The 25,526-nt window shown below is 45.1% G+C and overlaps 5 protein-coding genes and 1 non-coding gene across 10 annotated transcripts; 2 read left to right on the top strand and 4 right to left on the bottom strand.

Moving 5' to 3' along the window:
* Positions 1-3,415: 3,415 nt before the first annotated feature.
* On the bottom strand, positions 3,416-4,546 carry LOC100828948. Its single transcript, XM_003579131.4, has one exon. The coding sequence runs from the start codon at positions 4,417-4,419 to the stop codon at positions 3,727-3,729; it is 693 nt and encodes a 230-aa protein (XP_003579179.1). The 5' UTR covers positions 4,420-4,546; the 3' UTR covers positions 3,416-3,726.
* Positions 4,547-8,253: 3,707 nt separating this feature from the next.
* On the bottom strand, positions 8,254-13,974 carry LOC100826814 (intermediate cleaving peptidase 55, mitochondrial). 2 transcript variants are annotated; one of them, XM_010238851.3, is made up of 13 exons: positions 13,690-13,707; positions 12,666-12,773; positions 11,610-11,845; positions 11,433-11,525; positions 10,866-11,072; positions 10,225-10,328; positions 9,919-9,985; positions 9,737-9,844; positions 9,547-9,639; positions 9,371-9,461; positions 9,197-9,267; positions 8,846-8,974; positions 8,254-8,677 (listed from the first exon to the last, which is right to left on the bottom strand). In XM_010238851.3, the coding sequence occupies exons 3-13, from the start codon at positions 11,748-11,750 to the stop codon at positions 8,558-8,560; spliced, it is 1,224 nt and encodes a 407-aa protein (XP_010237153.1). In that variant the 5' UTR covers positions 11,751-11,845; positions 12,666-12,773; positions 13,690-13,707; the 3' UTR covers positions 8,254-8,557. The 2 variants fall into 2 exon arrangements, with proteins under 2 accessions (XP_010237153.1, XP_003579173.1); XM_003579125.4 differs by having other exon boundaries at positions 8,265-8,677; positions 11,610-11,873; positions 13,690-13,974.
* A 167-nt stretch (positions 13,975-14,141) lies between these two features.
* On the bottom strand, positions 14,142-17,452 carry LOC100844936 (rhodanese-like domain-containing protein 6). Of its 4 annotated transcripts, none has more exons than XM_024463050.1 (10): positions 17,183-17,452; positions 16,932-17,093; positions 16,732-16,837; positions 16,465-16,663; positions 16,284-16,365; positions 16,094-16,176; positions 15,875-16,007; positions 15,573-15,744; positions 15,205-15,237; positions 14,142-15,098 (listed from the first exon to the last, which is right to left on the bottom strand). In XM_024463050.1, the coding sequence occupies exons 1-10, from the start codon at positions 17,387-17,389 to the stop codon at positions 14,374-14,376; spliced, it is 1,902 nt and encodes a 633-aa protein (XP_024318818.1). In that variant the 5' UTR covers positions 17,390-17,452; the 3' UTR covers positions 14,142-14,373. The 4 variants fall into 4 exon arrangements, with proteins under 4 accessions (XP_024318818.1, XP_024318817.1, XP_003579150.1 ...); XM_024463049.1 differs by having other exon boundaries at positions 16,465-16,666; positions 17,183-17,451; XM_003579102.4 differs by lacking the exon at positions 15,205-15,237 and having other exon boundaries at positions 17,183-17,450.
* A 153-nt stretch (positions 17,453-17,605) lies between these two features.
* Positions 17,606-21,516, top strand: LOC100824031 (30S ribosomal protein S6). The gene is made up of 5 exons (XM_003579116.4): positions 17,606-17,930; positions 19,096-19,150; positions 19,230-19,286; positions 19,415-19,492; positions 20,823-21,516. Exons 1-5 carry the CDS (start codon positions 17,697-17,699, stop codon positions 21,305-21,307), a joined length of 909 nt encoding a protein of 302 aa, XP_003579164.1. The 5' UTR covers positions 17,606-17,696; the 3' UTR covers positions 21,308-21,516.
* Positions 21,517-23,348: 1,832 nt separating this feature from the next.
* TRNAG-UCC lies at positions 23,349-23,420 on the top strand. Its single transcript has one exon. It is a non-coding gene; the product is annotated as a tRNA-Gly (tRNA).
* Positions 23,421-23,566: 146 nt separating this feature from the next.
* On the bottom strand, positions 23,567-25,492 carry LOC100825360 (probable glycerol-3-phosphate acyltransferase 2). Its single transcript, XM_003579252.4, has one exon. It carries the CDS (start codon positions 25,488-25,490, stop codon positions 23,739-23,741), a length of 1,752 nt encoding a protein of 583 aa, XP_003579300.2. The 5' UTR covers positions 25,491-25,492; the 3' UTR covers positions 23,567-23,738.
* Positions 25,493-25,526: the final 34 nt, after the last annotated feature.

Here is a 25,526-nt window from a genome sequence, read left to right as displayed (position 1 = left end):
CGCCAGCACGCTACCCGGGAGGACAAGGAAGACAGGCGGCGGCTGGATGACGACCTCGAAAGGCGGCACCTGACTGACGTCTTGCACCGACGGGAGGGTAGTTACCTGGACACGCGGCAGCTGGATGGTAGGCCCGAGGTTGACGGGCAAGCTGCTGCCGGGGTTGCTCTCCGCCGCCATGGCGCCTTCGGTCAGTCACTCACTCACTCACAAACGGGCCTTTTTGGCTTTGCTTGCTTTGCTGCGTTCTGTGTGTGGGGTTTAGTGGATGGGTGGAGAAAATGGGTGTGATGCGTGTGCTGCTTATATAGGAGCCGGAAAGAAATACCTGAGATGAGTTCATGTTACGGCGTTAAACCAATAAACCAATGGAAGTGTCTATTTCTCAGTCAACTAAGAAATACTCTTTCCGATCCTAAATTGTTGTCAAAATATTACATGTATGTAGACATTTTTTAAGAATAGATACATTCATATTTGGACAAATTTGAGTCAAGAATTTAGGATCTGAGGTAGTAGTTATTTTCCGGTCGACAATCGTAGCCATCCAATCAAGATTTTCTTACCATCGGACCTATATTAACCTTACATGACTCTCGATGATTGAATCAAATTAAAGGTTGTTATCATCGACTAAGAAATAGTTATTTCTCAGTCGTCTAAGAAATAGCAAAACCGTAAACTGATCACCGAGTTTCAATCACCCCATAGACTTCAATACCGAAAATGAAAGGGAAAAATAGTAACTACGCGGATCAAAATGAATGGTGTGCTATAAACAAATATTTGTATTCTTTCTTTCGTCCTTTTTTTAAGCTAAAACAGTAGGTTAAAAACCCTACTTCAAGCTTTTATAAAATGGGAGAGCTATTTACAAGTAATATAAGCAAATGTACAATTGGGGAAGCATATCTAAAATAATCTATCCAGTACTCTCTTAATCCCACACATTTCTTTCTTTTTGCTCTAGTCATGCAGTATGTTACAGGGGCTGCATGCTTCGTTATTTAAAAGAGGAGGACATGCATTATTAGTGTAATTGAGGGTCTAAATAGAACTTTCAAATACATGCACGTACATTGTTATGCATGGAACAGAGGCAGTACCTTCTATGCGTTGACTTCAAGAAAATTAAGTCATAAATCCGCTCACAACTTGCCTAAATAATGGAAGCATTCTTTGCCAGCTCCGATATTTATCATACTCAGACACATGGCATGCATTTAATATGTGAAAACGAAATAGTATTAAATATTAAAATAACAATGATCAATATTTTATTAAAATATTAATGATACAGTATTATCATAATGATGCATTAATGAAATAATATTTCAAAATAATAGCACTTAGTAAAAAAAAATATCTTAACTAAATTTGATTGAAAATTTTGGGCTCGAGTAAATACCAAATTCAATAAAGAATTTATGGCTTTTATCCCTGTTCGGGTTGCACCCAAACACATGGATTATTTTCCATTTCTAAAAATCTCGGTAAACTTCAAACCGGGTATGACAATTTTAAAAGCATACCCCATGATAAAAGGTTTCCCCTTTCTGAAAAACTCAATAAACTTTGAACCGAGCACAGAAATTTGAAAGCATCCCCCGAGAAAGACTTCCCTTTCTGAAAAACTCAATAACCGAGCACGAAATTTTTGAAAACATCCCACTGGAAAAGAAAATACTAAAAGGAGAAGGACAAGCTTCTAGAAAGGCGTCCTCGTCTGTTTAGTCTGTGTATACTCCTTTTTCATGTGCCTGGAGCCGTGGCATGGACTCCTCATGGGCTCATGGCGCGCACATGCTTCAACAATTACGCACGCTCGTATCATGTACAAACAAAGCTTCCGTAACTCCGTCCGGCGTCCGTCTAATGTTAAAGGACTCAAAATTACTCAAAATGAAGATGTATCTATGTATAAAAAAACATCTAAATACATATAGTATTTCGTCATTTAATATGAGACGGAGTGAGTATTTGGTTCCCGATCAATTGGTCCGAAGCGGCCGGGCGTGCCGCAGCTGGCCGGCAGTGTACGGCCGATCAAGCCCGGCCGTTGAGCAAGGGTGTATGCTCAAAGTTCTTTTGTTACGGTCAGAAGGATTAATTGACGGAGAAGAGGGACGGCGAGTACCTTATCTCACAGCTGCTAATGGTTTGGATCTAATTTGATTTTTGGGGGTTTTCTGTATTTTTTTTGTCTGTATTGGTTTGGTCAGAATGGGCCGAAATAAAAGTACGGTTTGTCTTAGTTTGGGTTGTCAGTTTGTTGTGGACATACTCTTTTCGACCCGAAACCATTTGAGTCCATGGATTCTCACCCCAAAACGAGCACCAAATTCATGGAGCGGCCCGAGCGCTACACTTGCGTTCGTTCGTTACTTGTGTTCTTCTCTGGCACAATTTATTCAGCAATCTTAGGTTCTTGCATAACGAGGCGGACAGCTCAAGCGAGTATTCAGATCTTTCAAGTTTGTTCGGTTTGGTCTTCCACAGTTGTTTCATGCAATTTAAGTTAGAGATAGTGACTTTGAAAAGCTTGGATGGAACCTTTTGGTTTTGATCTGTTTGTTCTGATTTCGCGTATGTCTTTTTCGATTTGTTGTTCCGTCTGATTAATCAATGTAGTCAGACTCGGAAGGTTTGTTAGAAGGGCAAAAACTGAAAGCATAGTGCCCACCATCATCAACCTTGTTGCTGACAAACATGAGCAAAATGAGAAAAATGGCAGGCACTGGACAGTAATGGTGATCAGTTGGCCAGTGACGAACAGGACGTTAATTAATTAATGACACGGTGCTTACTGATAAAAATATAATCCTACTACAGTACAGTACTTACGTTAATCGTATGCAACGTATATGTCATCCGTTTCCTTACTTTAATTATCGCGTAGAAACGATTGTCGACACAGTAAATTTTCACTCGACGTTTTTCTTTTCCTTTCGGGGAAAAACAGATTTTGTCGACCAGGCAATTTTAAACTCCATGTTGGTGCACCTGACGAGTAAACATCATTAGGTGCAACTTAGATGGTTAACTTCACAAAAAATTAGACTGTGGATTCTCTTTAGCAAACTGATTGCGTGTTAAGCACACACGGTGTGGATTACTAGTACCAACTTTCCGATAGAATCAATAACCTTATTACGTGCACTTGACCGGTTATTTGCTCAATCGTTCGTTGTCCGTAGTACTGGTACTACTACACAGCGCAGCAAAGAATGCAGTCGGTAGTGAGAATCTGCTGAAGGTCCACACTAATTGGATTGAAGAGGAACACATGGGAATTGAATGCACACCAAGAACTCCAGAGGAAGCTCGAAAGAGCTGTACTGAAGCTGAGCTGACGACTGACTATACCGCTCTCCAATTACTCAAGCATTTGCTTGCTTGCTGACACCTCAAGTAATAAAGCAGTTAAAGAGAAGGCAGTTGCACGTACGATCGAGTCGCGATCTCTGCACATGCCCGCCTCTCATGACCTTCATTAAATCCCATCTCCTTAAGAGGACATTTAAAACCAGAAAACGTAAATACACAGTAGATTCTTTTAGAGATCATCGATCAGCTAGCTGGTACTGGAGTAGATGCGAGGATTGATGGTTGATAGTACATGCGATTTTGCTTAGAAGGGGATTTGATTGATACATGCGAATGCAATTGCATTATTCCGAAAACAAATTCGTAGCAGCAGCAGCAGTAACTGATTAACCGAATTAATCATGCATGTAGCACTGCGGCGTTCATCTCCTTCATCTTCTCCGGCGCCGGCGGCTGCTGCTTGACCTCGACGCTCTCCGGCACCGCCGCCGCCGCCGCCGCCGCCTCCTTCTTGTCCTCTTCCTCAACGGCGCTCTCCGCCGCCTTCTCCTCCTCCTCGACGGTGCTCTCCGCCGCCTTCTCCTCCTCCTCCTCCTTCTTGTCTTCTCCCTCAACAGCGCTCTGTTTCTTCATGAGCCGGCCAGTGGCGACAACCTTGCCCCCATCCTCAGCCTCAAAGGCCTCAACAGGGAAGCTCCGTGAAATCCCCCCAATAGCCTTACAATGAATCTTGCCCGTAGGCGGCTCGTCGACACAGATCTCATACAGATTGACCCACATGAACATCTCCTTGGCCTTGACGCCCGTGATCTTCTTGAGCCGGCCCTTCTCGGCGACGGCGGAGACGTCGGCGGCGTAGGACACGTGGCGGCCGGCCTTCGCGAAGTAGTGGTCCACCTTCTTCTTCTGCTTCAGCCACACGAAGCCCGTCTCTTCCACGTACCCGCACTCGATGATGTCCTTGAGGGGCAGGAGGCCGCTGGGGAGCTCTGTTTCGGCTAGCAGGAGGCGGGTCTTCTCTTGCCCTGCGGCGTCGCCGGTGTAGATTTCAGCCTTGGCGCGGATCTCGTCGGAGATCACCAGCGGCGCCATTGCCGGAGGGGAGGAAGAATGAGAGGTTGAAGGGAAGAGGGTTTCACTCGCAAGGGGGGCTTTTGGTTTTGCTTGCTTTGCTGCGAGTTGGGAGTTGGGAAGGTTGGATGAGTGGAGACGAAAGTGTGGAGTGTGCGCTTTATATAGGGAATCGAAATGGGAGAAAAGAATTGGGAGATCAAGATGAAATGACATGGGCAGTGTAGTTGGGAGTTGTTAAATGAATGATGTGCTATAAAAACAAATTATTTTGCTGCAATTGATTCTCACCTTGTCCTGAATTTTTTTATTTATTTTCACCTCCTTCCTTTTCTTCTAGCATAGTATTTTTCTTCCATGTTGAAGACTCGTTCATTAATGTGATTTATTTGACAGGGGAGGACGCCAAGCATTGATGTGGTCACTCGGCTCAGCTAGAGTGGCCAGGGTGGAAATATTTGCGTTTGGTCCATGGCATTCTTTTCTTTTCTTTTCTCTTGACTTCAGAGTGCGGCAAGCAAAGCAAATAGAGCATGAACAGCCAGTTCCTCATCCGTTTGATGATGTTCCTTGCTTTTGTGTGACTTTTCTCTACGAGTACGTGCCAAAGTCTTCTCTTCTAGGCACACGGCTGGCTTGCACGAAATTCTAGGCACATATCCGCTCTCTGCTTGCCATTTTTACCCGGCTCTTCTGCCACTCAAACACAAGCATGGATACATTTTCCTTTGTGAAAACTTGAGTAAAACTTTGAACTGAGTACATAAAAAATGAAATGAAGTGTCTCCCTTTTCGTCGTCGTCGTCGTCGTCGTTATGCATGGAGCCGTGGCATGGGCTGACGGGCACATGGACGACGCGCGCACAGTTTATGTTCACGCGGGTGTCTGCACGTACGACGAATTACAGCATTTAGTTTGGTTCGTAACAAGCCAAAGCCAATGGATCCCATCATACAGCACGGGCCAGCCAGCATGATCCGCGACGTCGGTTCCCGATCGGACGGCTGCTGCGGGTCCGTCATAATTTTCCTTTAGGTGCACCGGTCGCAGCTGGGCGGGGGCGAGTGCACAGCACAGCCGGTCGATCAGGCCCCAGGCCCCCAGGGGGCCGTTGAGGCACCTATTAAAGCCTTGGCCAAGAGGACGGACGTGGCAGTACAAGTCTTCTTTTCCAGGGACGTGTAGACGTCACGTCATGGAGCGCGTTCAAAGCCCTTCCGTGCTCTGGCATCTCCTCCCTCAGCCGGGGCCGGTCAGCAGCAGCGGTCTGGATGACTCGACTGAACTGACGCTGCAAATGCAACTCCCTCCCAACCAACCACGAGCTCCCAACAGACGGGCACGCGCATTCAATCCATCAATCTGCACACCGGCCGGCCGGACCGGGCCATGGCTGCCCTGCACGCAGGTTTTATTGACGTCGTGTGTCATCGTCAGCCGGTCAAAGCTCGGCGACCCAGGCGTCGTAGCTATAGCGGTATCACAGGGGTGTGCAGTGCAGAGGATGATCATGCTCTGCGCGCGTCGAGAGCACAACTGCGGGCAGCAGCAGAGGGGAGAGTTAAAGTACGACGCGCTGCTGCTGCCGCCGCTGCACTGCAATACCACGTGTTTGACTCGTACTAGTACCACGCAGACTACTAGTACGGCACTGGCAGTTCATTTTTCTTTAGTGGAACGGCATTTGTAAATTCCCAGAGGTTTCTTTTGTACGGGCATATAGATTTCCCACGATGCTACATTCTTGGAAGGAGTATATACTCCCCCGTTCCATGATTTCTACGTGCCCACCTATTTCGAGTGCCAATTTTGATCATTAATTAGACTAACAAAATGTAAATTATGTGTAACAAAAAATTATACCACTAGATTCATATCTGAAAGAAGTTTCCAATGGTATAAATTCACATTTTGTTTGTTGGTCTAATTGATAGTCAAAACAAACGTGCCTTCTTATGTTATGGAACGGAGGGAGTATTTGCGTTCTGCAAAAAAGGGATTAGTTGATTCAGTCGTTTCCGTTTAGAAGTTTGTAAACATATGAAAATTTTGCTTTGTTTTTCTTAAACATGCCTTTTGCTGTTGGACTGAAGGTGGTGTGACGGTGGCTACAAGAGAGGCGTATATGATGTATGCGCTTCTAATATCTTGTAATATCGTCAAAAGTTGACGGCAGAGGTGGTTTTGTTGACGAATAAACGCACTCCGGTGAAAACACATGATTTTTGGCAATGCTGACGCACGTCTATCATGTGCCCTTGCTTAAGGTGGTGGCCCAAACCTCGGCTTTGGGCTGAAAATCTTGAGACCGATCTTCACTTGGACTCGTCACCATTGGCGGGAAGTGCGGTGAGCCCTTTACGAAGACTTTGCCTATAAGTGGTGTACTTTTAGTTTGTTTTCATAGAATTAGTGGTATTTCAGTGGAGTACTGTCGCGAGGCATACAGCTTCAGGCTTTCTTTTGGGTCAACTTTGTTCAGTTTCAATGTCCGGCTTTACCTTATTACTTTTAAAAATGCATACCTTATTATTTTTAAAAATGCAGAGGCCGAGATTATCTTTATTTACCTAAATAGCGTCTGTTTGATGCACCCGCTGGGTTGCGTTCTTGAAAAAAAATTTAGCGTCCGTTCACTGTTAACAGGTAAAGTACGTACACGCAATCTTTGTATTTTCATGAAAAAGTTTTTTTATCGTTTCCCATTCCTGTTCCGATAGCGACCTGCTTGGATTGAAAGGCCGAGAAACGCTTAGGGCCCGCGAGTGATTCGATGTCTAACATAATCACGTGTTTGAAGTGATAGCTAGCTAATTAGCTAGCCAGTATTACCCATCAGTGTCGACATGAACCGATGGATGTCATGTCCCTGGCCTAGCACGTACGATCGAGCAGTGCAGCTCACATCGGCCTCCTGTTTATTTTCTTGGTTTGTCGTTAGAAAAACTCTGGAGCGCGAGAGGTTAGCTGCATTGTCGGAGCGGGGCTGAACGGGGCGGCGTGGCCGGGTCTCTGGAAAGCCAAAGAACTTCCGAAGGAAAAAAATAAAATAAATCCGGCGTATAGCTAGTTTTAAAATCTGAAGAAAACACAGAAGAAAGTGTCAAAGAAGCTTGGAAACTTCTGTGTTGCGTTTAGGACAACGCGTTTGCTCTGGCCCTGCGCGGGGACTTGTTAAAAGCGGACAGGCCGGCACGCACGAATGCAGCGCTGGAGGACCAAGGCACCAGCCAGCGTACTACCCGATATACAGCACTCAGCCGGAACGAAACGAACCAGACCTAGCAAGCATTCATGGCGGCCCAACTGCCTCCCCGACAGCGATGACTTGCGTATCCGTGTTCGTGGTGGTCACAGGCAAGAGAACACGGATGCAGACGGGCGACGGTTAGCCGTGCAAAAGCCGAAGGATGGATGTATCGATCGATTCGAGGAGGACATGTGCTGCTCTTGTGTGCATACATCGAGCCATCGAGACGAGAGATGGACGCAAATGACGGGGGTGATACGCAGCTGCGCCATTGTTTTCTTCTTTCGTTTTCCGACTTAATGCACGACGTACAGGTCTTGTGCTTAGCTCCTAAGGCACCAACAGTTGAAGGAATCGATGATTATGTTGGTCAATTCGATGATTACTAGGAATTACGCGCGTGCTTTATAAACCAGCGCTACTGAACTAGAGACAGAGAAGAGATATATACTCGTTCCGATCCATAATTCCAGTCGAAATATTAGGTGTATTTAGACATTTTTTTAAGAATAGATACATTTATTTTTCGGCAAATTTGAGACAAGAATTATCGAACGGAGTGAGCAGCAGACTGGCAATTTCCAATTTTTGTTTGCACGAGATGGAGAAGAGATATATACTACTAGCAATTTCCCTTTTTTTGTTTGCATGAAAATATGCTTTCTGTTCTTTTTTTCCATTACAGTTCCATCAATGAAACGAAATCATAAAGATTTTCAACGGGAACCGGCGGAAAAAACAGAACAAGTTCCCGTTTCTACAGTCCTTTTCTTTTTCCAACAAAAAGTTTCTACTGCCTACATCCCTGCCCCAGCTGAGATCTCACCACACAGCTTCCACAAGAATGAATGCAGAATGGAATGCATGTATATCCCAGCCATGATCTGCCTCTCAACTCGCCCAGCCTCTCAACTGCACGCAGCTCGCGGCTCATCATGGTCATGGGCCGCCCTCATGGAGTTACCAACGCCCATGTTCATCAGGGTGGTCAAGTGGGGGATCTCCTTGGGCACCGACGCCGTCAGGACCTGCAACCAAGCCCCAGGAAGGACGCCATCAATTTCAATTTTCTTCAATGGCAGCAACTTACCCAAGGTGCTAGTACAGGAAGGATGCAATGCCATCAATTTCAATTCTTTCATGGCAGCAATTTACCAAAAGCAGTACACAGGATGAGAAATGATTCGGGACGGTACCTCGTGGCCCGTCTCGGTGATGAGGACCTCGTCCTCGATCCTTATTCCGATGCCGCGGTACCTCTCCGGGGCGTTCTCGTTGAGGATCGGGACCGGCGGGATGTAGATCCCGGGTTCGATGGTTATTACCTGGGCACACGGACAGATGCAAGATCTCTTGTCAGAGTTGGAGCTCGGAGAATGTCGCGGAAGATGGATGATGGCTTATTTGGCAGATGCACTAGATTTGGTTACTGCGGTCATTTTCATGTAAAATGTAGTGCACAGAGAGGCCAGCTGGGTGTTGTTTTGTCCAGATGCAAGTAAAGCTGAATCAGTATTCAGAATTGAACAATCTACAGGTCTACTTACAACGCCTGGCTCCAAAGGTTTGTCCTTGCTAAGGGTTGTGGAGTCATGAATATCCATTCCCAACGAATGACCTGGAAAACCAAACAGACAAAGGGGTCATTAAGTCGGTCCCAAGATCCAAATCTCTTTGCACTGAAGGGACAAATCTAATGAGAGACATATAGATTGCGGAACCTATTGCGGTTGGATTCAAATAATTGTATTGGATGGATTTGCCCTTCCCTATAATCCCGAGTTCTTGGAATCCTTTTATCAACATCTTGACCTGCACTTTGGACATTAGAGACGTCAAATTTAAAATGTCTATTCACAAAACAAAAAGTGAACTAGAACAAATACTGAGGATTTACCGAATGACGGTGAATCTCATCAATGCTCGTGCCTGGTTTACAAAGCTTTATGCATTCCTTATTTGTCTCCAGTATTAGGCTGTACAATTCTTCCTGCACATGTAAGGATAAAAAGGTACTCAGAAGTCCAAAAACAACCATCCTTCTGTTGTATCCAAATTAAAAGAAACAATAAAAGTTAAGCATTTACCTGAGCAGCTGAAAATCTGCCACAGGGTGGCCATGTTCGCGTCAAATCACTTAGGTAGCCATGGTACTCGCATCCAACATCCATGAGCAGAAGATCACCCGTTTTGATCTGTCAAATGGCTAAAATCAACTTTACAAGAAAATATACCTGATATGTAGAACAAGCGAAAAACTCTGCTTTACCTTCTTATCATTTCTTGAGTAGTGTATAACACTGCCATTTGCTCCACCACCAACTACAGGATGAAACCTAAAACATGGCAACAAGGACAGGTAAATCTTCTGAGCATGGCCCATTGTTAAATCAACAAGGACAATATTTCCTTAATTATGGATCTCATATTATTGATAGTCCCTACAAACTTATTTCATTAGCTATGAACTAAAAAATATTAATTAACACATGGCCACAAAGTTGGCACCTCAGATGCAATCTATATATAGTACATCAGATGGATAAAAAGAATACACAGTGTGGAAAATGCTTACGCCATTCTTTGGGCACCTCTCATTTTGCACTCATACTCAATTTTAGCTGCTAACTGGCTTTCCTCCCTGTGGGTCCTCGAGAGCAACATTGTCTGCACAAGAGACTGGGCAGGCAGAAAGAATATAATGTCAGTAAACAGAGAGCCATACCGTGCGCACTTACTAATTGCAAAATTTAGTCACTTGTACTTGATCTTGTTGCAGCTAGGGTAATATAGCAATGGTTTCATTTTTAGACAATCTTGTTGGATCCCAAATAATGGTACAATCTAAGTTGTGGGGCTAACTAAAGGGTGCAGAGTCGCAGTTGAGGAATGTTTATTAAGAAGACTAAACATTCCAATATCAGTTAGCTAATTGGCAGTCTCAAAAGAAAGTACTCTTATTGGGTATTCTGTCTAATCCTCAAGTATCACAAAGGACCAGCATCAACCCCCACAGTAGGACAATCCACCATAATACACCCCCCCCTCCCCCCAACCCAACTAGCAATGCCCCGGTACCTAACAGAGCCATCAAGTATAAATTAGAACTGAGACCAATGTTTTTTTACTGGAATATCAAAAAACATTTTAAAGTAAGAGTGCAAGACTCGTTATCTCCTAACAAATTGTGATGAAAAAATAAATCCAAACAAATACCTGAGAAACAATAGATGCAGACTCCCTCATCAACTTGATTTCTGATTTTGACTTGATCCACCGCAATTCATCAGTGTAACATGTAAGATCTTTTACTTTTTTGTTGAGTGATGCCCTGCGGAAGGCATCAAAATTCCTATAAGAAGATGTGGATGCCTTTGCATTGTGATACACCACTTTTGATTGCTCAATCATTTCAGGAAGGATCTACATTTTAACAGAAATTGTGTCAATTGAGAAGCATTTGGTAACCAATGACTAAGAAATTAATCTCTCAGGTCACGAAAAGAGTGTCGTATCAGAAATGGACACAATCTCTAGTGAGCAACCTTCACCACTAATTTCTAATGCTAAATGTCAAATCACTTTTTGAGTCCAATCTAATAATACCGTCTTCATACGTTGAATCGTAATATTCAATAGAGATAACGATAACTAAGTTTAACAAGTTTGACCATGTACTCGTGACTGGAGAGAGTAGTGCGGGCAGGTACCAATTATGAGGAAATAGTTAGTGCTAAGGAGTGATGAAACAAAAACATGCCGAAAGAAAACCTGAGAGCTAACCTTTTTCATCTCACTAACAGAAAATGCTTTGTCTGCTTTGAAGAAATCCACGGCTGCTTCAACTCCGGCAGTCTGACCTTGCCAAACTACATCCTGAAACCAAACCACATTCATAAGAATGGTTTGGCTCAATTAAAAAAGGTACTATGGGGTAACAGGCTAACAGGTCATCATTACCTCCTTACATGTATCAGGCATGAACATACATAAACCAGTTTCCTTACTCAAAACTGCAACACCACCAGGTTGTGTACAACCTGTAATGTACAGGTAATCACCATTCTGTCTAAATGAGTACGGCACTACATCAGTCATCATCTGCTGATCTGCAGATGCAATAATGGCCAAGCTATTCTCCGGTAAAGCATCCAGAAGCCTTTTTCTTCTAGAGATGTACTCTTCACTTGTGATGCCTGGTGTAATCTCCTCATCAGCTAATAACTGGTTCATAGTATTATAATATTTAAGGAAAAAAACGAATTACTTTGACATACACAAAAATAAAAGAGTAAATACATCGAAATTAGCACAGGGAAGAATGTGATTTTTTTTTAATGTGAAGGCAATGAGCATGGGCCGGTTTGGCTTAATAAGGCTTCTTGGCTAGACAGATTACTAAAGCTTATAACTTATATGATAACTAATTAGTTTATTTGATTAGGACTTTGGGTAAGTTAAGCTGATGATCCTCTAAAAAACTGTAACCACGATCACAAACATCAATGGCGTGGACAGAATTATTATGAAACAGAAATGTATAACTTCGTGTCGATGAGCTAGGAAACATGGATTTTAGTGTTTACAGAATAGTGGTAGTAAACTAATAATGGACGTTATTGACATCCATTTGTCATAATGAGATGACCATTACCGTTAAATCATAGGCAATAAGTATATGCACAAAGTGACCTCCATTATCCATTTATACCAAAAGGAATCTGAATTAGCTAAGAAGCAATGCTAAACATCTGGATACTCCAGGGATCCAGGTAAGCACTACGTAACTACTCCCTCCGTCCCATATTAGGTGACTCAAATTTGTCCAAATATGAATGTATCTATGCCTAAAAAACGTCTAGATACATATAATAGAAAAGTCACTTAATACGGGACAGAGGGAGTACTAACATTGCTTAGTACCAAAGCAAACAGAGATTAAAATGTCATCATGTCTGTAAGATTTGAAACCACCAGAAACTGTGTCATTCAAGTAGTAAAAGAAGAAGATAGTACCTCAGGATGAGATATGGGTGTTGGTTGGCCAACGTCGATTATTCCTCCTGTAGTGTATGCAGCACGCCCAAGTAAACTGCGAGAGGTAGATAGCAAACGAGATGCTGCCTGCAGGCGTTAGAGGAAAACTTTGAATCAGAGCCCAATAAGGCAAATCTTGAATCAGAAACCAACATTTTAAGACAAGCGTACTTTATAAACATCAACATTCAGAGACATTGGCATTATGTTCATGCCACCATATTGCTCGAATCAAACAGAAATACAAAGCTGGAATAGAGGTCATGATTTGCCAGAAGAATTCATGACCTCCCATCAAAAGCCAACCTATAGCAGCAATTGGAGATCAAAGACACACAATTTTGGGTACTTGCAATTGCGCTCTGATTGAACTGGCAGTTAGACAGACAGCACTAACCACCTCTCTCCATGCCAAGATGTGGCATGTCAAATGACAAATTAAACCAGACCCGAAATAACGAAGGACCTCATATCGACATAGCACAATGGATTTTCATCAGCAACAAAATCCAATAGTACCGGAAGTACATACCCTATCTAATCACCTAGAAGTAGAAATCTAAGGGCATCAACAAAAGTTGAGCGTAGAGCTTCCCCCTTTGGAATGAGGAATACCAACTTTTAGCTTAACTCCCAATCGAATGTTCAGACAAGCTACAAGTCCCAGAGTACCCCGTCGTCCGCCTCTTAACCCTCACAGATCGAACTAGTGATTAAATGCTTGGGACGAGGTCAAGAGAACAAGGCCGCGGCCGCCTTTGGTGAACACACAACGATAACAACTTAATATATGCAAAATTAAACTAAATTTCGTAAAAATGAAAACCGTCCAGGGATCCAAGCTCCGGCGAAGCTAGCTCGGAGCATAGAACGAATCAAGAAACGAGCATCACTCTAACAGGAAAGAAACCTAAGGAAGAAAGATAGGGGAAACACAAAGAAGGGGAGAGGAAAACAGCTTATAGTTCGCGGCGATTGGAACTGGTGGCTTCGATCTACGTACCTGGTTTGCTCGCAGCGTCTTGCGCAGGAATCGCACCGCCGTCGCCATGGCAGCAGCAGCAGCGGCAGCGGCCTTAAACCCCTGTTTTGATTCCTTGATTCTTTTCTCCTCTGGATATCTCTGCTTCTCCTTGATTTCCCGGAATACCCTAACCTGGGAGTCTGGGAGTTGCAGTGATCCTGACCGTCCAAAGGGAGATTAGACATTAGAGACGGGTACGAGAAAAAGAGTCACCAATCGTAAAGCTCGTAATAAATAGCTAGTGATACATTTTCAGCTTAGCATCTCTGTAAAAAAAAACTACTCCTTTATGGAACGGAAGAAGTAATTGATTGACAGGGGCTGTGTTTTCTCTGATGTCAAAATGTTTTCTCAAAAAACAGTTTCAAGCAATCGTTGCTCAAATAACATCAAAAGTATCATAGCCGCGAAGATTAGAAATTGCTCAAAACTTCGTCAAGCAAACTTTCTTTGCTCAAATAGTCGTTACATCTTCCACGAAAAGGACGAATAATATCAGGTGCGTGCACACAGTTATGTCATCACGGTAGAAGAATCATCATAGAGTATGAGTGATATTTTGATAAAGTATCAAAGAACTCCTGCTGTAGCTTGCACACACAACGCATCTAGTATACAAAAGAGATGGCATGCATCAAAGTAGCTCGATTAATTCCAAGCATTTCACATGAAATTGCGCAAAAATTCCTTCACTTGATCGATGTAGGGAGGCCGGGTAGGAATGATATGCCCCATGTCATGCTCCATGATACTGCGCCGGTCCTCCTCAAACAGGCCAGCCAGATCAGCACTGGTCCTTTTTGCAATTTGCCTGTCATGGCCTACGGTGCTGCCAAAGCAATGGAGTGAGGGGAGCCTGATCGGTTCGCTGTCAAAATCACCCACAGGTGCTGGATACCCGGAGCAGAATATCCCGAACCTGAACTTCGGAGATCCACAAGTCTTCTGCTGCTGTCTGCACAGTAAGGCAGCCATTGATGCGCCCTGGGAGAAACCAAGAATGCCGTCAAAGTTGCCGTCCTGAGCTATTGCGTTTTCAAGGTATGCATATGATTCCTCAAAGCCGTCTGTTTGTTGCTGATACTGAAGAGGGTCGAAAGTTGCATCTGCAATCTTCCAATCTTGCTCAGTGTGGCAACTCGTGTTGGGAGAAACCAGCCAAGCAAATTTTGGTTTCGTTGTGAAAGACAGAGGTGACGGTTTGTCGGAGCAGGGATCTGAATTTGGCTGGTACACAAATGAAAGCTTGTGAGGAGCATCTATGAAGACGAGCTCAGCAATGTGCTTGAGCTTCTTGGCAAGGGCCGATGTTCTTCCCTTAAAACTTGATGCATTCTGACGGAAACCATGCAAGCAGAGGATCCTCAACTTCTTCAGCTGCTCACCACCTGGTACATCATTCCCACAAGTTAGCGGAAAGTAATATATGCAATTTGTTGATTTGAACAAACTTTGCCATCACTAATTGAGACCAAAATGATTTGAACAACATACGAGTTGGTTGGGAAAAGGAGTAGGCTCCACAAACTGCAAATGGAGCTTGGAGGATATTGAGTTAGTAGCACACAAGATATGCTTACTTCATAGTTGATGGACATATCTTATAAAGTTAATATTGACCTCATAGGTACCTTACTTTTCCTCTAAAGAGTTGGTAACTCAAATGTGCACTTATATTTCGTATTCAAGCCCACTGCTTTGGTTCTGTCTGTCAATATAACATATGTTTATAGCATAGGCCTTTACTACTGCTTAGCTCTGCCGATATAATATAGATACATAATTAACAAGATCATAAATAGCCACCATAAAGAAAATCATAAATAGCCAGATGTGCAAAGGTTAACCGATACAGACCTTACCATTACTCATGGGAGCGCTGGAGGTTAAAACTTTGTTGGTAATGGATGGCTTTCCAAAGGCAGAAGATTCAGATAACTCTGTTTCTGTTTGGCCATCTTGCCTTACTGATATTTGGCAGCATGGTTTACCATTTCTTAGACATAGCTCACACACATACTCCTTAGTAGAATCCTATAGAAGAAAATGAGAAGATTATGACAGATTCTATTGCATGGAGCAGATATCAAGAAAGGAAATAGTTGAGGTGCATATTAGCAACAAGTTATTCAAAAAAGCAATATCAACATAGCATCTTAGGTACCTGACATGTGGAGCACACTAAGACCAATATTCTGCAATGGGTGCAGCGGCAACGGGATGAATAGTCATCATAGGTCGAACCACATATCAAGCAAGTTCCAAGTATGTTATCTTTAAGGCTTCCCACAGAGATTCTGTTAAACCACACTGAAACAAGTTAAGGAACTGCTAGAGGGAATGGTTCCAGGATTTAAGGAAAGTATATAAAGTGGACAATAACCTATGGTCAAATACAAAATTCTTTCCATCAAAATAGCCACCATCCGGAAATTGTTCCAAATATCTCTGAATGCCACCGTATAACTACCACAAGCATAAGAAAACAAGATCATAAATAATGCAAACTATGAAAACATGGTCAAGGCAACATATTCTGAAATGCCAATGATCAATCCAAGAGTGCAGATTACCTGAAAAACATTCTCAAAGCCTTCACCTTTGGAGCGGATATAAGCTGATGCCATCTCACAGCGTATACCTCCCGTGCAATACCTGCAAGTACCATTAAGTAGTTAAGCGGTTAAGCTAATCACTTGCCAAATGTGATGCCCTAAACTCTAAATAATATTTTCATTCTCCAACCACACATACATCATAATTGATTTACCACGTAGCTTCTCGCTATGCTCATCTATCCACAATGGTAAGTCACTGTATTGCCTGATTTCAGGATGCAGCGTCTCCACATTTGGTACATGGAACTTGCCAATACGCGTCTCATACAGATTCCTAGCATCCAAGACAACCACTTCATTCTTCTCTGCAGATGCCTCAGAATAAGAACCAGTTCCTGCTAAAAAAACAGTCCAACTTAGCATAAAGAACTGATTCCTAAGTTTGTATCCAAGTAAAACTCACCAACACTTTGAAGCACCGAGTGGAAATCAGCTGCTGACAAATGTCTCCCGGCCAATGAAATCTCGGGGGTTGTCAACGACGGGTTGGAACAAAGGGTAACCAGCTCCTGCCAAATCGAAGAACAAATGTAATGGATGAGACTTCACGGTGCTACACGAGCTCATAGTGTGTGAAAGCATATATTCTGGGCAGAAGAGGACCTTGACGAGCCGAACGGACAGCGAGGTGAAGCCGCACTCCCTGGCGACCCTCTCGTCGACGGGCTCCTCGCAGGAGGCGAGCTTGAAGTCGGTGCCGTCGAAAAGGCTGTTGGAGCTCATCTCCTCGATGTGCTTCTCCAGCGCCGCCATTCTCCCACCGAGCTAGCAGCACAAAGTGTCGGCACGAATTCAGAACCCCACTACGACACGTTCAGGAACCCTTTAAGCGAGGGAGGGAGTGGGATGCTCACCGTGGCGTTGACGCCGTCGGGTCCGACGCGGACGCGACCTACGAGGGCAAGAGCGCGGCAGCGGGCCTCGTAGAAGGCCGCGAGCGCGGGGGCGTCGGGGACCTCGGCGTACTTGTAGTACAGGAGCACGCCATAGCGGCCGTCTGTGGCGCCTCCTTCCTTCTGCTGCTCCTGAGTCGACGTCGGCGGCGCCGCCGTCCCGTCCATGGCTACGACGACTACAGCAAAACCCTAGGCCGCTGGCCCGCTGCGTCTCGAGGAGGAAGAAGACAACAAATGGGCTTTCCCCATGGCCCGGACCATATAACTTTTGGACCATCTGGAAAAGCCCGTAATGATAAGAGCAAGCGGCCCATATGAAGAGCCCAGCCCGATGAGCCACCTTATCCATGGATCTATTGATGGATCCTTTCTCTCACGATACATTTCGCTCCGCGTCCCCCACCCCAAAACCCCCGCGAGAACCTCACCACTCTCCTCTCCGGCTCGCGCTCCTCGCCCGCGGCCGCTGCTCATGGAGGCCACCGCCGCTTCGTCGCGGCCTCTGTTCCTCCTCGCGCCTTCGCCGCCGCCGGCAAGCACGGTGCGCTTCGCCCTTGGCGTGGGGCGGCGCCGCCTCGTGGCCGCGGGGGCCAGGAAGAGGAAGGGGCAGGGGCAGGACGGGGACGAGAGGGTGGACACGCACAGCTTCGCGCCCAAGGACGGCGAGGTCACGGGTCCGTTCCCCGAGGCCGTGCTGCTCAGGAAGGTGCGTGCGCCCCCCTTGGTTTGTGGCTGCGGGTAGTTACACTGATTCTGGAAAGTGATGCGACTTGGATGCAGAATTTAGCTGTAGCTTGTGTAGGATGAACTCCCTGAGCTATCATGAGTATCAAATATGGCATGTTTGTTTTCTGGCTTTCTGCTTCTAGATATTTTGGTGAAATAGGCAGGTTATTGCAGACACAAAATAGGTGGTATTTGTGGCAGGTTTGCGTGTCTGAATACAACATCATCCTGTGCTCTTGGATCCTATTTAGACTGTTGTATTTATTTCTGGATGTTTGTGTAGCACACTAGCACTGTATTGTAGTGTGTTTACTAAGTAGTGAGCATGGATAGAATCACAAGGGTAGTTGTGGCCTGTGGGATGATGTTTTGATGCCTGGCTGAGATTATGTATCAATGATCGGATTCTAGTGATATAAGCTGGAATGTTTCTAGTTTTGCAAAAGTGCGGTTAATGCTGGTGGCAGCAATGGGTTTGCCTTGCAATTTTGCTTGTAGTTTCACCTGCCTTATGCTTGGCATTTGGCTCCTGTCAGAGGTAGTCTTTTTGCTGGGACAACCAGCTTACAAGTAGAACCAACAAAACAGGAAATCAATATGCTGACTTGACCAGCTAGGAAACCGGAGCGCAACACCAAATGACATTTAGCCTGCAGCTAGCGGAATAACAGTACATAGGAACAGGCTGAAAATCAAGACCCAACTTACCCAAGACAACTGTTGCTGCTCAAATACAGGCTGAAATTTGAGACCCAAGACAACTGTCGCTCAACACCATGTCTGGTGGTGCTCATTATCCTCCAACGGCAATAGGTGTCTCCACCAAAACTTCTCTTTTGCTCTGACTGACACTTGCGATTGTTTTGGAGGATCTAGTAAACTAGTTGCTGCATCAATATAAAGCTCTGTAATAACCTGCATGGGAGAAGAACAATATTACCTCTACGAGCACGGAGTACCATCTCGTTGTTAGTTAGCCAAAGGGACTATCACTGCTAAAACTCAAATGATAGCAGACAGATTCTAATATCCATGTCCGATTTATCAGATTAAGTATAGCTGCCAATATTTGTATTGTTCTTTGGCAACAAAGTGAAGAATGAGATTTATATTGATTATGTTTTGTTATGTTGATTGTTATGCAGAAAAAGGTTAAAGAGGACGGTGAAACTTCACCTGAATTTGCTGATGCCGAAGAAGGTGAAATTCATTTCATTGACAATGTATTTTTCGTGATTGATGTTAGTATGCAACCAGTCTAACCCAACCACCTTTGCAGAAAAGCTATATGAGTTTCTTAACATCGAGCTAGAGAGTGGTTTAAATCTGCAAAGAAGTAAGACCTCTTTCCTTTCCTCTTTTATAATGCAGTTTAATTGGCTATCTATCATGGTATCATTTGCATGGCAACTCACATGTCGTGATCTAAGATCAGCATGATGAACCTTTTCCTTCCTTCTGCAGTGCGGCACTATGAAGTTGTTTACCTCATCCATGAGGACCGCGTGGAAGAAGTTGAAGATGTTATGTCAAAAGTACAAGGTGCATTTCTCAATACCCATGCATCACTTATTCACTTGTAAAGAGGTATTGATTGGTGCATGTGTTGGTTGTTTTTACTTAAACTCTCAATTCTCAGTGCGTTAATCTCAGTCACGTAGAGTTTGACACTTTCCTGGTGCCATATCCTGCTAGACTCACTCCTATCTAGCTGATATCAAAATATGTTCTTGTTCTTGATCAGCATGCCTAAAACCTACTACTTGGGTATTTCAGTTCTTGTCCAACATTTTGTTGAGTAAAATACACCCGCGGTCCTAATATTATTGATGATGTGTCAAGTTAGTCCTAAAATTACTAAACTGCATATTTAGGTCCTATTTTTTGGGGAAGTGTGTCATGACAGGTCCTAAGCTCGTCCAAGAACGTTTGACCAGCCTATGTGGCACGCTGACCGAATACACGTCAACTAAAGGGCCCGCTGGACATGACTGAAGCTATAAAAATAGATTAAATGCACCCTGGGTCCTAATATTATTGATAAAGTTCCAAGTTAGTCCTAAAATTACTAAAACTGCATATTTAAGTCCTATTTTTTTTGGTAAGTGTGTCACGACAGGTCCTAACCTCGTTCTCCGTGACACCTACGACCAACTCCGCGCCCCCCACGGTCTCTAAGCTGTGTTGCCTTGACCGTTTTTATCCGCCGAAGCTAGAGCCACAAGCCAGTCCTGCGCTAGTGCCTTGTATCGTCGGGAACGTGAACGACATTTGCGCCGTTGCGAGCGGTCCAGGGCACACTGCGCGCCGTCGCTGTACACCGCCTCGGCCAATGGCCTCCCCGAGCCATGACTCCTTGCTTACTAGCTTCGCCTTGTTGCTGTACACCTTCAACCATCCTCGTGTTGTGTAGCGTTCATAGCGCCAATTATGACAACAGGCCCCTTAGCTGACGTGTATTCGGTCACATAGGACGGTCAAACGCTCCTAAACGAGCTTAGGACCTCTCGTAACCCACTTAACAAAAAATTAGGACCTAAATATGTAGTTTAATAATTTTAGGACTAGCTTTGCACCTCGTCAATAATATTAGGACCGCAGATGCATTTTTCCTCACGTCAGTTATGTCCAGCAGGCTCTTTGGCTGACGTGTACTCGGTCAACGCGCCACGTAGGCCGGTCAAACGCTCCTGGATGAGCGTAGGACCTGTTGTGACACACTTAGCAAAAAATTAGGACCTAAATATGCAGTTTAGTAATTTTAGGACTAACTTGACACCTCGTCAATAATATTAGGACCGCGTGTGTATTTTACTCACATTTTGTCACTAAAAGGTGTGGTATAAAAAATATGTTATTCGTTCTGTTGTAGATTTTATCAGAGAGAAGAAAGGAAGGATATGGAGGGTAAACAATTGGGGACTGCGTAGACTTGCTTACAAAATAAAGAAAGCAACACATGCCAACTATGTCCTAATGAACTTTGAGATACAAGCAAAATACATCAACGATTTTAAGACCTTGCTAGATAAGGATGAAAGAATCATCAGGCACCTAGTGATGAAACAGGATGAGGCGATTACCGAAGACTGCCCTCCCCCACCAGAGTTCCACGCTATGCGAACTGAACAGTATATGGATGATGAATATGTTGATGAGGAAGTTGAGAAGGTGGAGGATGGGTATGACGAGGATGAACTAGAGTCTTCTGGCAATGTTGATAATGCTTTTGAAGATGGTGATGAACCTGAAATGATTCTTGTTGATGAAGTTGACGATGACAACGCTGAAGATCTTAGAAGAAGGAATAGGAAGGTGAAACTTGAAAAGTATACCGTGGAGAAGGTATTGAGGTAGCATGTGTATCTACTGCCTGGTTTTCATGTAGTATAAGTATGATTTTAGTTCTTATAGAAAGGAAGACTTGTATGATGAAGTAACTACAGGTAGGTGTTTTCCCTGTACCGGCGATCACATATCATATTGAGATAAGTTCATTAGGTATTCTCCCTGAATCTAGAACTGCTGTCATTTCCAAATTATGTGATGTATCATTTCCTTTGAGACGCCTTCTTTTAGTTCACCTTTTTGTTTGAGAAATATCAAAAGCCTAAATATCGTATTGATTGTTAAAAGATAAAACTAAGTAATAAGCAGAGCTCTAGATTGTAAAACTCCACCCTTTCAAGGCTCGGAGTAGGAGTTCTTACATTTGCCAGTATTACAGGTCTAGAATTCTATCAGATGTGCTTCTGATGTTCTTATTTGAGAAGTTATCATAAATTCGGAACCATTTCGGTATAAAGCTTGAATTCTGTAACAGGGGCTAACATTCAGCTGCATTTATCTGAGCAACTTACAGTGCTAGCCTGCTAGTAGGTACTGACCTGATTGAATTCATGGCATGGTCCAAGCAATGTGATGCCGAACTAAGGATGCTGAACATGATTGGCTGGGTGGAGCCTTATGTGAACTTCATTTATGATTAAACCTTAAGACTGTTAACAGTTGGTGGTAGTTGCCTCACATGTTCAATAAAGCCTGAGAGGATTGAATTAACTGACCAATCAGTAGCTAGCATTAACGTAGGGAATCTTGTTCGTGCCGCAACTTGTTTGTCGCTTATCACCTGCAAGTGCTGCTACCCAATAGTGATTGTTACAACTTTCAGTTTTACCATCAGTGGGCTCATCTGTACATAATTAATTATGACAATCCTTCTTCACATGTATTTAGTTATATTGCATCTCCCTGAACTTTTTTGACATACGTATCATTTTGTTCTGCTTGTGGTATGCTGTATTTAGGACTTGTGGCTTGAGCTTGAGATGATCAGGACTTGGAACTGGTTGTAGGTGTCCTGAAATTTTCTTAAATGTACATCACTTTAGATTGTCAACACTTGCTATCAATCAAAGGGGCCACATTCATTCATCGGCTTGTTTTGTCATAAGCTACCTCACGCCACAGTACCAAGCACCAGCTTCCATTTGGTATTATTTTTTTTGTTGGCAGAAGAAATGCCAATTGGAAGGAACAAATCATTATATTCACCTGCATTACTTAGATCAATTACTTACTTTTCACTTGTTTGAATTTTGTCCTATGGTGCATTTAAGAGTCTAAATCATTACACAGCTAAAGCTAAGCATACATTGTACAGCGTGTACATGATCATGTACATTACTGTGAACAGTGTAAGCATGATGTAGGAACTTCCACAAACTCTTGTGGTCCCTTTTATCTGTGTGAACATGATCTGGAGAATTTCAGCAGAGTACCCTGCTAGCATAGGAACCAATGGCATACTGACATCTTGTTGATTAATTAATCTGTTGTAATCGAAAAAAATCTTTGAACGAGAATCCGAATTATCGTCTCTCGTGTGATATATATTTGGCAAGTAGTAATAACTGATTCCGTCCACCGGCATTGTACTACAGATAATTAATTGGGTGTTTCTCGGTTCATCTTATGATGTAATGGATCCATGTTAACATTATGGCTGTGATGTGGAAAGCCCGTTGCATTTCTGTCCAGTTTCTGTACTGGTGAGCGGCTATTTACTTTATCCTGGCAGGCTGTCTCTACCTACCAACTTTCTCGTGTTCACTCACCAAAACTGATCAAAACAGCGTTCCAGCAATCTTTTTGATGGCACAAGAGCTACTTAGGGAAGTAAAGGGAACTTGCTGGTAGCTCATAATCCCCGGCGCAGATTTCTTCCTTGTTTAGCCTCAAAAAGCGGTGTGATGGCTGATTAATTAATTTTGGAGAAACTTGCTTGTATCGGAGGTGAGCTCACGATTGGGGTTCGATCCCATTTCTTGCACATTTCCAGGTTTAGGTAGTGATTCCGTTAGGAAGTATAGAACTATTAAAAAGCAATGACATCAACGCGTCTGTAGTCCAACGGTTAGGATAATTGCCTTCCAAGCAATAGACCCGGGTTCGACTCCCGGCAGACGCACATTTTTGCTTTCTCATTCGTTTGCTTTCCTTCTCTGGAGATATCAACTTGCTGGATTCTTGTCGTTTTGGTCTTTCCACTTGTCCTACAACCCTTGGAGTTCTTTGTTTGATAGCGAAAATTAGTAAGGCTAACAGCTCAAAAAAAAAAAGCAAGGCCAGCCAGCATCCAAAACAACTTTATAGTACGAAATTCTGCTATACATCATATCCATATATTTTAGTATTCCGTAAAAGACTTTTACTGGCAGTTTTACATACATTACATATCTTGTGGTCATTCATTCTCATCAAGAACTTCTCCCTTCTTTCAAATTCCTCATTTCCTTTCCTCCATGGACGACCCTCGTCTCCTCTGCACGACGCCATGATTCCCGGCGAGCATCCGGTACTTTTCCTTCCTGGTAAGCATGGTACACTGATACCCAAGCGCCTCCGCCACTCGCCGCTGCACTTCATTCGCCACCTCCGCACTGCTCGCCTTCGCCTTCGCCTTCGTCTCAACCCGGGGTAAGAACTCCACGGTATAACACATCCTAGGATTCGCCAGATAATACAGCGGGTCAAGCCACTTCCAACCCCCCGCCGTAGTAGCATGGAACATGGCCGTCTCCACCGCCAGCGCCACGGGCACGACGCCGTCGGTGAGCTCGGCGAAGAGCGGGCTGAATCTCAGCAGGTAGGGCTCACGACACGTGGTGCCCTCGGGGCAGACGACGACCTGGGAGCCTTGCTGGAGGAGGGCGGCCATGGCCGCGCCGTCGTGGGCGCGGTCGCGGGTCAGGCGGACGGTGGCGCCGATGGGGGAGATGAGGTCGGAGAAGCGGCTCAAGCTGTAGGAGACGGCGCGGACGGGGCGGTTTAGAGCGATGGAGACGTAGACCGGGTCGATGAGCGTCCGGTGGTTGCAGACGTAAAGCTGCCCGTTTACGTGTTCGGCGGAGGGAGGCAGGGAGCCGCGGAGGCGCCATGACTGGCCGGTGAAGGCGAGGAGGGGAGTCGCGAGGCGGTAGGGGAGGGACAGCGCGATGGCGATGCGGGCGACGGCGAGAAGGGCGCCCATGGGGAGCCAGGCTAGCGTGGCGGCGATGGCGAGCGGGGTCGGGAGGATGGCGAGCCGGCCGTCGTGGAAGACGACTGGCCGCGGGTGAGAGCGGGGAGGTAATGGCTGCCACTTGGCTTTTTCCTCGTCGGTTATCGTGTAGATCTCCTTGCAGAGAGAGTTGAGGAAGAAGAACGACTCCATGGATGATGAAGAAGAAGAACCTCCGGTAAAGCCGATGGCGTCTTCCTCTACTACGCCGGCCAGGTCCCATTGGTAGTCCTCCATGAACCCGGTGTAGAAGCCCCAGGTCGTCTTCATCTCCCTCGCGACGATGACGTCATCGCGAGATTCCTGGTCCTGGATGAGCAGGTACTCCTTGAGGAACGGCTCCACCATGACCCGCGGCATCCTGCTGACATACAAAGCCGACGAGCTCTGGCGCTGACGACGCGCCGGGGACACGGCGAGGTCGAAGCCCTGGAGCGCGACGTCCTGGAGGAGCCAGCGCGGGAGCACGGCGCGGCCGGCGCGGAACCGGGCGGCGCGGAGCCCGCAGAAGGCCACGAACGCCATGGCCCTCACGGCCGCGTCGGCGCCGGAGAAGAAGGGGAGGGCGAGGATGAAGGGGTAGAGGAGGAGCAGGACGAGGCCCCGGAGGAAGCCCCCGGCCTCGACGGCCACCAGCATGAAGTACGGGAAGAGGGACCGCGGCAGGAGGAGCGCGCCCTCGACGTCGACCACCGCCAGCTTCGCCGCCGCCGGGGGCGCGCGCTTGTGGATGACGGGGCGCTTCAGAGCGCCGCCGCCTCCATGGGAGAGGAGCTTGGAGAAGAAGAGCTTGTTCTTCTGACCGTCAGCCGCGGCCATCTTCTGATCCTCAGCAATGCATGCAGCTGTAGCTAGTAAGCTAGAGGTCGATGGAGTAACGGGGTCTCTGCTTATATAGAGCACGAGCAGCCAGCATGGGTGCAAGCGTAGTAATTGATGTGTGTAGTCGAAGTTAATTAAATACTCCTGCCGTTTCATAATTATTGTCGAAATATTACATATATCTAGACACTT

This window comes from Brachypodium distachyon, chromosome 4 (assembly GCF_000005505.3).
Source record: "Brachypodium distachyon strain Bd21 chromosome 4, Brachypodium_distachyon_v3.0, whole genome shotgun sequence".
Classification (NCBI taxonomy): domain Eukaryota; kingdom Viridiplantae; phylum Streptophyta; class Magnoliopsida; order Poales; family Poaceae; genus Brachypodium; species Brachypodium distachyon.
The sequence above is the reverse complement of the archived record's forward strand: the minus strand, read 5'-3'. Positions and strand labels throughout refer to the sequence as shown.